This window comes from Morus notabilis, unplaced genomic scaffold (genome assembly GCF_000414095.1).
Source record: "Morus notabilis unplaced genomic scaffold, ASM41409v2 Scaffold605, whole genome shotgun sequence".
Taxonomy (NCBI): domain Eukaryota; kingdom Viridiplantae; phylum Streptophyta; class Magnoliopsida; order Rosales; family Moraceae; genus Morus; species Morus notabilis.
In genome coordinates, this window is record NW_010363898.1 from 76,183 (window position 1) to 88,139 (window position 11,957).

The 11,957-nt window shown below is 31.1% G+C and overlaps 1 protein-coding gene across 1 annotated transcript; it reads right to left on the reverse strand.

The window, feature by feature from the left end:
* Window positions 1-2,596: 2,596 nt before the first annotated feature.
* Window positions 2,597-5,041, reverse strand: LOC112092892. Its single transcript, XM_024170123.1, has one exon. The coding sequence runs from the start codon at window positions 4,861-4,863 to the stop codon at window positions 3,025-3,027; it is 1,839 nt and encodes a 612-aa protein (XP_024025891.1). The 5' UTR covers window positions 4,864-5,041; the 3' UTR covers window positions 2,597-3,024.
* Window positions 5,042-11,957: the final 6,916 nt, after the last annotated feature.

An 11,957-nucleotide genomic window follows, 5' to 3' on the forward strand; every position in this document is an offset into this window, starting at 1 on the left:
CTTGTTTCAACACTATAGATCTTTCTCCACTTTCTCCTTCATATATTTACTTAAGAGGGAGAGAATTTGCACAAGCACTCTTATCACTTTTGAGAATTAGCTATTCACTGTACCACTTTTGAAACCTAATGAAATGTCGTAGCATGCCTTAGATATATTTTATGCCTTAGAAACCACAAAACTCTAGAAAAGCCACGACATCTAATATATATATATATATATATATGAGGGAATTTTTTGAATTTATTCCATAAATATGAATTTTTATTTTACTCTTAATTAATACATTTTTTACTAATATAGTTATTTTACTAAAGATAATATTAATAAAAAATAAGAGATAAAAATTCAAACCCATATATTTTAAGAAGTATTTTCTTCTTCCCAAAAATATAACGAAACAGTATATTTAACGACCATATTTAGAAAAAAAAAAAAAAAAAAAAAAAAACGACATGAGAAAAATCGACAATATGAGAGGAACCCGTCTAATATCTCAAAAACGACAAGTAAATTTATAAAACGATAAAATATTAGAAAACGACAACGTATTTTAAACAACGACTAGATCCTAAGAACCAAAAAACGAAAGCCATTTTCAACAACACTGCCATTAAAACTAACCTTTGACACAGACAATATCGTCACGACAAAACGATAACATCTTTGAAAAACGGCATAACAGAGCGACATAATTTGAAAAACTTCAATTACATAAAAACGACAATATGAACATTAAACGCCAGTAAGCTTCTGAAATTGGATACGACATTTTATGAAACATGACAACAAGGAAACGGCAATAATCCATAAAATAATTTTTTTAAGAAATTGAAAACAATATCATTATTAAAAACAAAAAAGGGATTACTGGAAACCAATGCGCTAGAAAGAAATTGTAATTGGGAAAATCACAAACATTGTATAAAACTATATCATACAAGATGACATTGTCGTTTCAGATGACAATATTCGTGAAACGGCGTAATATAATATAGCAAAATAATCATCTCTTTAAAAAATATCAAAATATCTATAAATTATAAGCAATGTGTAGTTTTATAAAAACAAAAACATCTCCAGAAGCGACAAAGAAAGAAAGAGGAGGGGAAAAAAAAAAGAAAAAAGAGAAAGCGTCATCAACAAGCAACCATTGCATCTTTGCACCTTTGTTGCTATAGGAAAAAAACAAAAACAAAAACAAACACAAAAACAAAAAACCATAAGATCTTTGAGAAACGACATGAAACGTAAACATCTTAGAGAGGCCATTTGCCGAAACTATAAACTAGAAATAACTAATAAAACAAATAAACGATGGAAAGTTAAAAATAGCAACACACTAAAAAAATTAATAGAAAACGACGATATCTTTTTTTTTTTTTTCCCCTTAATCCCAATAACGCTTTAAAATCTTAGAATCTCAAAGAAAAGGCTCATAAAGAAACACTATTAATAACGGCTAATTAAAACGTTAACAAACGAAACCAGCAAAAGACTATACGACATAATTGTAATAAGGGCAATGTTTGAAAATCCGATAGCAACTTTCCAAAAGCGGCCATCATATTAAAGAAAATGGACATTCTATTCAAGAAACCGATAGGATTTATTTCATTTCATCCACATTTTATTTTCTTGTCAATTTAAGCGTAAAAATAAATTGATCTAACTTTTTTTTTTAAAATCTCTCTGTTTTCTTACGATTTTTTTTTTTCTAGAGACGTTTATGATAGATTATCTCTTGGGTATGAGTATTTAAAAAAAAAATTAATACGCAATATTACAAAATTTAACAACTCAAAACTAAACACTTATAATTTTCTCAAAAAAAAAAGAAAAAGAAAAGAAAACTACACACTAACTAGTAACTATACGGTATCACTATCTGGGGCATTCTTTCAAAGTTATCCTACTAAAAAAGAAAAAAAAAAATCTCTATTTTCTCTCACCAATTTGTTTGCGTTTTTTTAGGCGGATCTATAGACAATGTTCACTGCTTTTTGCCTTGTTCCATTTATGAGAATTTGTTAGTCTATAGTAGCAATGCCGTACGTGAACTTTGGCCCAGTTGGTATTATAAATTCATTGATTTCTTCCACCGTCTTTGCAGTTAAATGGCAAATCAACTTGTTTGACTAGCATTTCTAGATAATCAAACTCTTTCAAATTCTCTTTCACTAGGCAAACCAAACTTTTCAATATCCAATAATAAATATGTCATAATGAGAACATCTTTATGAAACTCGTCAAGCTTACACTCAACTAGGTTGATATTACAGAAAACGACATATAAAGAGGCCCCAAGAAATAATAATAACAATAATAATAATAATAATAATAATAATAAATTGAGTGGATTTAATATTATAGCCGGATTTGGATAATGATAAGCATGTTCATTTTTTTGATACTTCAACATCCGTACTTTAGCCTCTTTTAAAAGATGGTTAACAAGTTTTTTTCATTTACAAGACGAGCCACCAATATTTTCTTTAAATCACAAGATATATATAATAAAAACTATAAACTGTACAGAGTGAATAAGTAATTAAAGTACGTATGAATCAAAGCACACAAGTTTGGCCTTACTCTCAAATACAATAGACTAAACTTGGGGTATATAAAGTTGGAGAAAGGAAACCAGAGAAAGAGCCGAACATCAAATATTAAGCATATTCTTCCTCTTCTTGCAAATTGCAAATCGAAGAACTTGTCATATAATCCACAAACGTGGGATATGCATGAATCTATAAGACCATAATAAGTAGTAAAAATCAATACTTACAACAAATAAAGAATGCCAATCTCTTTTCCTAAATGCACAAAATGAATCAATATTACATAGGGGAACATACTACTATCTCATCATGTATATCTATAGTTATATCTATATATGCTTTCCCCCCAAGTAGAAAAGCTGCCTCAAACTCTCCCTAACACCATGCCTTTTCAAGCATTGCCCCATAAAGCCACTCTTCCTCAAGGAAGATTGCAAAAATATACTTGAAGAACTTTCTCTCTCTAGCTTACACAGAGAGCATTCAAAAGAACATGAGCCAACATCAGGTCCACAAAATATTGGTGCCCAATTTGTCCATCCCTCCACTTCATCTTAGCCGGAGCACGCCCATAGTGAACCCCGTCATTGCAACGGTTATCGAAGTGCCACGGGAACGTCATGTCAAAGTTGTCGATCACACCGGACACAACCCAAGCTTCCCTCAACTTCTCCAACAACACCCAATTGAAAGCCTCCATTTTGCTGGGGTTAAAGGCCAAAGCTCTTGCATAACCACCGGTGGCTATTGTGGTTCTGTAGAAGACTTTTGGCGCTTTTAGTCCCCTTGCCCTTATTGACTCCAAGATTTCTGCCCAAAATGAGGCTGCAAAGTTTGCCCCTTTAGAGAATGCCCTTATGGTGGGCCAAAAAATCCCGTCGTGCAAACCCGAATTCATGATCACAGTGTCTGGAACTCTTTCCTCTGAGAAGTACTTCTTCACCAAGTTCCTAAACCCTTCATCTTTCAAAGAATTCAACCCTTGGTAGTTCTGCGTCTCGTTCCAATGCCCATTGAAAATGCTCGTGATTCGAACACTCTGCGAAGGGTCCTTCGGGTTCGAAAAGTTCATATCGAATCGTCTAGGAACTGTGCGCACTTCAGGCAGATCCAACACGAAATTGAGAATGTTCCTAATCGTGTCAACATGGTTCGAGTCACCCCAAAAGAAAATCCACCTATTCTTCAAGCAATTCCAAGCGGAATCAGCTGAAAACAATCTGAACGAGCAATGTGCTGAGTAAACCCAACCATTACTCTCCAATGACCCCAATGAGCCACTACACCATGGATTCCGGCACGGAAAATCCGTGGCAAGGCACCGGTATCGGCCGTCATTGCTAATCTTACAATCATCATTCTTGCCATGTCTAGTCCACCTTCCGGACCAAATGTCCCTACCAAAATCACTCTCTTTGCAAAATTGCAGCACAGGCAATTCAGCAGAAGACTCTTTTCTATAGAACTTAATCCGAATCTTTCGCAGTTCTCGATCAAAGGCGAATCTCGAAGGCGAAAACTTAAGACCCTGAAAGTGCCTAAACAAGAGAATTATGGTTAAATGATAAGTGCCCACAAAATCTGGGTGAACTTGGAGTGAAACAGAATAAGACCCATTTCCAAAATCCTTAACTAAAGGCCTAGATTTCCATGAACCACCAGAAAGATCAGTTTCAAAATAGTCCCCACCTAAGCAACGGGGGTTCCTACTCTCGTCCAAGGCTTGGAAACCAAACTCGTGAATTTCACCCGCGGGTAACTGTACCAAACCCTCATTGTTGTCCAAACCAGGAATTGAAATCTCCGCCGTTTTTGAGTCCTTGCAAGGCTGGCCTCCGGGAGAAAGCCACCGCGAGAGGAGATTGGTCGTCACGTTGGGCTCCAAATCAGCCGAAACCCAGCTGATAAAACTTGTGTTTTGTTCTGTTTTTGTGGATAAATAAGTTGAATTCTGACTCAAAAGTGGTTCATACCTTGTGAGATTTAGTGGAGTTTCGGAATTGAAGTGAGAACTGAACTGTGTCAAGTTTGTTTCTTTCTGGGTTTGGTTAATAACAATGGTTGAAGAGTTCATAAAACCTAAACCGCCATGGATTTGGGTGAGATTAGCTTGGCTGTTGGAACTGACCTTTGCGATGAGGAAATCTTGGCGAGACCTCCAAGCTTCAATAAAGTCATTCACCGTACAGCCGTCGATGCTCCAAACGGCAAACATTCCGACGACAACAAGAGCCGTGAGCAGCCCAAAACGACATTGGAGCAAAAAACTTGGTGAGGGCCAGTTTGCTCCTTTCTCCTTCATCTTCAAGATTGAACCCAAAAAAGAAGGGAAAAAAAAGGGGGGGGATGGTGATGAAGAAAAGATCAAAAACTTCACCAGAAAACAAGACAGAAAGTTTGGTTCTTTAAGTAAAGAAATCAAAATAAGTTTTGGTTACAGGAGAAAATAACGATATGATTTTTGGTCTTTTCTTTCTTGTTCTGAGAAGGTAAAAGAAACTAAAATAGAATGTTTCTCTGGAAAAACATAAATAAGATACAACAGAGGATGTACGTTGGAATGGCTTTTTTTGTTGAATAATATAACGACAAATAAATAAAAGAAAATACATAAATAGTAATAAAAAAATTATTAAAAAAATGAAATCCCTAATAAATATTAATTGTTGGAGGGGCTACGTGGATGGAAGTTGGGAATCCAAGAAATCATATTGCAGGGGACACTAGTACGGGAAAGCTAGTAAAGAAGGGAGGAAAAGTATTGTGAGGACGAAAATACCCTTGAGAGGTTGATGAAATAACCGAGTTTCTATGGACAGTAAGGACCACCGACAAGAGAGGGCAAATCGTTTCGTCGGTGGGGCAGGGGCATTTATGTCATTTGGGAGGCATTGTTGTTTTTGTGCATGGTTGTTTAGGAAAGGCTGTCAAATGGGCATCACGTGGTGATGTTTTGATGGAGATGCCATGGAAACCCAAAAAAAAAAAAAAAAAAGACCACCAAGTAAGGCATATGCTGTGGCAACAAACCCATGATCAATGCACATTCAACAAAAATTCTCTAAAAAAACACATAAAATTAAACAAATAAACTAAAGTTTGATTTTATTTTTCCCCTTTTTTTTTTTAATTTTGGGTGAGTATCTTATGCTGCGTTTAGAGTAAGAATTCGTGTCATTATTCGTGACTCATTATAGTATTTTTTTCTCACAAAAAATACACGTAAATCGATAATAATTCTGAAGTATGATTCTGAATCCATAAACTAAAAGTCCACTTAATTTATAATTGGTTAGATTTGGTTAATTAATATTCAAGTATAACTAATCATTCTTATGTTCTATAGCTAGCTATAGTAATACAAAATTAATGCATGTCGTTAATATAGATGTTATTTACAATGACAAACAAAAACCGGTAAGTAAATAAAAGCTTCTGAAGAAGAGTAAAAAAATAATAAAAACAGAGTGATTTTCTCTTACCTTGGCGACTATATTAATATGTACCCCTAAACATGAGATTCCGCAGTTTTCAGAGAACTTTCCAAGAGTGTAATAGATTTAGACTTTAATAGTGATGGTTTTAACTTTTCCATTGACGAGAGTGAAATATATATAAGAATAAAGAGAATCCTAATCTAACTCAAATAATAAATTAAAGATTTATAATACTTGGATAAACTAACGTAAATAAAATAAGATAAGCAAAAACTAATTTAATTAAAGTAATTCAATTATCGTCATTAGAATTATGTTTTTTTGGCTAATATATTTGACCCAATACGATAATTCAGTAAAGAGGATATAATATACGAAAACCAGGTAACATTTAAGACTTTTTATCTCATGAACCGAAAAATGATGTTTCTTTTGAGACGTATGACATCCACATTTATATCATCATTTGTAGTTTTGAGCCAACTTCTTGTTGGTCGAATTTGGTGATCACCAAACGATGATCTTGATGGCCATAAATCATGATAGATAATAGAAATTCCAACTTGAAGAAAAGTAGCAGAAAACGTTCTAAACATTCCTATCAATTACTAAGAAAAACACGTAATGAAGTCCTCTTCTTTTGCCAAATAAGATCAGGGACGAAAAAAGAAAAAAAAAAAAAAAAAAAAGGAGAGAGAAAAAGTTAAGGTTAAAGCAATGTTTGCAGGTTTACAAGAAGAGTGAAGATTTATGTGAAACACAATATCTAAATAATTTTACAAAAAATATTAAAAACTTTATTTGTATATTTTCAACAGTTATTCAATGATTAACTCTCAACAATATAAAATAGATGCCTCAAATTTTTCTGAGATATTAAAAGAAGACTTGTAGACTTATAAACCTATTAAGGGCCAGTTTGGTTGCTTTTATTTTTAACCAATAGAAGAATATAAGTAAAAGTTGTAGCTTTTTATTAAGTGTTTAAAATCAAGAGCTTAATGAATCAAAATAATTTTTAAATTTTCTAATAAACAATAAAAGTGTTGAAATTAAGTTTATAATGTCTTAATTAAACTATGCTACAAGTTTTAAAGTTTATTTAGAAGTATTTTCTTTTAAAAGCCACAATTTTTAACTTCAACCGGAAACTCTTCTGAAAATACAAAATATTTCTAACAGATTATCCAAATACTTTCATAAACAACTTTTGAACTTAAAAAACTAAAACCAGCTTTTAGAAATTCTCCCAAACAGACCCTAATTACACAACCTTTTGACTTTTTCCTTTCTTTTTTTTTTTTTTTTTTTTTTTTTTTTTTTTTGAAAAAAAAAAATTTTACGAATAAGTAATAATTTTGCTACTATTTTTTTCCGGTACGTTGGATTTTTTAAAGTAGGGCACTCGGTCCCAACTCGCCAACTTTACAAAGGGCTGATCACATCTTGACGTTCTTTTGTACAATTTTCGGATTTTTTTTTGGTTTTTTGTTTTTGTTTTTGCAGGACCACTCATTGTGGCTACGATCTTCTACACAAAAAGAAGAAAGAAAAGACCAAATAAAACTGAGGAATAAAAAAAAATAGATATGAAGCATTAATTAATTTCTCACAATATATGAAGCATTAATTAAATTTTTTTTAATTGGACAATAGCGAATGTGATTAGTTACTAGTTAGTTTGTTAGGTTTGGTAAACTATCACACTTGGGATTATGGCGAGAAGTTAAGTACCAGCAAGGTGTGACGTATAATTTATCTCACGACATTTATTGTACACTAAGCATATTATGATAGCTTTAAGTCACTCGATAATTTCCTAAAAAAAAAAATAACCAATATCCTAATCTAATCTAATCTAATATTCTATAACTAAAACACGTGTTACTTGCCCTATAAAAAGAAAAAAAAAAAAACAGGTTACTTGTTAAGAGACATGGGCTTGTTCTTTTGATGTTTTTGAATTATGTAACTTGAGTCTAGATTTTGAATCGAGTTTGAGTTATAATTTGAGTTGAAGTTGTAACTTGAGTTTGTGTTTGGTTGTGTACATTTGAGTTATAGTTTGAGATAAGAATCTTTTTTGAGTTTGTGTTTGAGTAAGTTAAAATTTAAATTTATTTTTAGATAGTATTTTAATAAAAACTCAATGCTAATGAAAAATTTTAATAGGGTATATGGGTCTAGTTTTATTCTTCTTTTCGTTGTCAACGTATAGAACAAAAATCATCTCAATCAGAATTAAAACGAAAAAGTTATAGCATTTTTAAGAATAGAAAAAATACTGTTCATTAACTTGAGTTTGAGTTTCTGAACTCGAGTTGAAGGAGAAATTTGAACTCGAGTTTTAGTTCCAAACTCGAGTTCAAACTTAAAAGAATATGAACTCGAATAAAGTTATAACTCGAGTTGTCCTTTTTTTTGAGTTTTTCACTCAAAAACTAGCTCTTCGAACAGCCCCATAATTATTAAACACGCATGTATAGATGATCAATTTAAGTGTCACTTTATGGTATTAGTAGAGCAGATAAAATTGATAAATATTAATAATTTGGTGGTCCAATAGGAGAAGGGAAAAAAAAAAAAAAAGAAGATCTGTCAACTGGCATATATTAGTGGGTAGCTGCACTAGCCCATCCCCAATAACTATGGCTGTAGTAATGTTTGTTTTTGGAATTTTGTTTTTGTTTTGTTTTTAATTATTATTGAAAATATTTTTGGAAGTTTGTTAACTATCATAGTGAATTTTGTTCACATCTCAAGAATATGTGAAATAATGTAGAAGCCGGAGTCTCTTTCAATATCATTGGGATACAGATGGATAGAGTTTGTGAGAAACAAGGGACTTTCAATTTTGACCTTGTAAAAATAAAGAAATGATAAGGAAAATATCATTTCTTTCAAATGATTAGAATCATGATTGGTTCGTGGATTCAGAATCATGATTTATAACTATTCTCGATTTACGTATATTTTTTTGTGAGATAAAACACTGTAGCGAGTCACGAATTATAATTCGAACCATGATACGAATCTACCAATCAAACACATAATGAAATGACGTCCTATGCCCTGGTGAACTGGTGGCAATTCATAATTCGAACCATGATATGAATCTACCAACCAAACACATAATGAAATGACGTCCTATGCCCTGGTGAACTGGTGGCAATTAATTTTTTTTTTGTGTGGCCTGTAACAGTGAACGAAATAGATCCTATGATTAAAATTATTATTAACTTTTTGTATGTTTCTTACCTTCAAAATCACATAAAAATATATATAATTGATAAAATAGAATATATTAAAAATAAATTTTGTTTTAGAATTTTTTTATGAGAAAATTACAAATTCTACTTTAATAAGTACCTAATTTATTAAAAGTATATTTTAAAAAAAAATTCTACTCCTTAACTAATTATAATCTAAAAAATAAAAATATATCGACTAATATTAAGAAATAAAAATAAAAAAAAGACTTCATTTCCAAAAGTATTTTTAAAACTTATCATTTTTTTTTCATGGACTAAAAGTTTCAGCCTCCAAAGAAGGAAAATGCATTCGGGACTTTAATGGTGTCATACTCATAGTCATACCAACCCAACCAACCAACCAGCAACCGTGCTTTCCCGCGTCTTCTCTAGTCCGAAGTTAAGCTAGTTTACTATTCGCACAAAATACCCATGTTTTGTGTTCTACAAATTTTGTCCAATAATCCCTTCCCATTGTTCCACACGGCCAATCCACCCATTCAAAGTTTTCGAAAAAAATTGTTGAACTTACCTTAAAATGTATGAACTTAAATTTTTATTTTTTAATCTTAATTAATATCTTTTTAACTAATATAATTATTTAACTAAAAAAGATATAAATAAAAAATAAGAGATAAAAATTCCGACCTATACACTTTTAAAATGCATTTGTCTCTTTCTCCTGAGTTTTAAATATGTTACCTTCTTCCTAAGAAAAACATATCAATTATCTGGGTTTGTAATTTGAAGTCTTATAAGCTACAAAAGTTGTTCTTACGTAAACAACAAAAGATACAAGAGAGAAGCGATAAAAGGGTGTTACTTTTTTTACAACTTAAATTATGGTAAACAACAATATATTACAAAGCATGAATCTAGAGAAAAAGAAAAGTATAACATCATGATGATTTTCCTTTTATTCGTGATTTTAATAACAGTTTAAATATAAATAGAACAGATCCAACAGGATACGAACCTGCCTCTTTTACATGTGACCACAAACGTAAAAGTTGTCAATTATGCCTAAAGGATGAGGAGAATTGATTTCTTTCTTAATGTAAACTATGCTTCTTCTATAAGCAAGATTGGTTTTTCCTATTACGAATAGCTTCTTCATTAATTACTTAAATGCATTTAAGAGATGAACATCACATAGCTCATACTTGCCATAGGTCATTGAGTCCGTACGAGAATCTTTAGAATACTATAAATTGAGAAAAAAAGGGAGATGCACAAAAAATACTTTGAAAGAATATATATGAAACCTTTCCAGAAAGGAAAAGAAGGATTCAAGGCAAACATCTATGTGAACACATTTAAATTGGTTTTAAATTGTTTTTAAAACATTTTTGCACGTCTTTTAAGATACGGAAATGAAAACGGTATGTAAACCGTATTTGTTTAGCAAATGTTTTAAAAACGTAAACGAAAACAAAAAACAGTGAGAATGATTTTTGTAAATGAATTATAAAATGGTTAAAAATTATTTTTCTTTTTTTGTTTTTATTTTCTAGTACTTATCAATAATGTTATAATATATTAATTAATAATTATAACCAAAAACGATTTTATTTTTTTATTAAATTTAAAATAATCTCTTAAAAAACTAATTAAACGTAATTTAAAAATTAATTTTTAAATAATTTTCAAAACAATTTTATTTTTACTTTTGTACTGAAAATAAAGGGCTTGTTCTTTTGGAGTTTAACTTGAGTATAATTCTTGAGTTGAATTTGAGTTATATTGTGTGTATTTGAGTTATGGTTTGAGATAAGAATCTTTTTGAGTTTGTATTTGAGTAAGTCAAAACTTGAATTTGTATTTAGATAGTATTTTAATAAAAACTCAATGCTGATGAAAAATTTTAATAGGGTATATGGGTCGGGTTTTATTCGTCTTTTCGTTGTCAACGCATAGAAAAAAAAATCATCTCAATCATAATTAAAACGAAAAGGTTATAGCATTTTTAAGAATAGAAAAACTACTGTTCATTAATTTGAGTTCGAGTTTCTGAACTCGAGTTAAAAGGAAAACTTGAACTCGAGTTTTAGTCATAAACTCAAGTTTGAACTCGAGTTTAAACTTAAAAGAACATGAACTCAAATAAAGTTGTAACTCAAGTTACTTTTTTTTTTGAGTTTTTCACTCAAAAGAACAAGTCCAAAATAATTTAAAAAATGTTACTACACGGGCCTATTGTTTCTATCAGAAAATGTTTGATCGCGCCACATGGGTGTCCTTGTCCATTTACATTACTTGATTCCTCATTTTCCCTCCTTTTTTTTTTTTTTTGGCCACAGATATTCTTGCAACTTTTATGACTCCAATTCAATAAAAGATAACACTTCCTAACAAACATGATGCTATATCTTGATTTTTTTATGAAGCCTAAAACCAACAAAAGAAAGAACTATCGAGTTTATATATCCTTTGAAAAGAAAAAGAAACACATTGTATGCAAATCAGCCGCATTTGCGTTTTCATTTTACATAACCAGCACAATATTTCTCTGTATGAAAAGGATAGATTTCAACTCCCAACGAATGTCAAAAAGACTTATCTTTCCTTATTATGATGATGATGATTATTATTATTATTATTATTATTTTGCTGTTGAAAAGCATGGAAAAAAGAAAGAAAAAGAAAAATCCAATGCTCAATATCACGAGAACTATTACAGAAACGACAAACCAATCAACAAAGAAGAG

Excerpts from the sequence above, each read along its gene's own strand:
- LOC112092892 (XM_024170123.1), bottom strand. The coding sequence starts at position 4,863 with ATGAAGGAGAAAGGAGCAAACTGGCCCTCACCAAGTTTTTTGCTCCAA.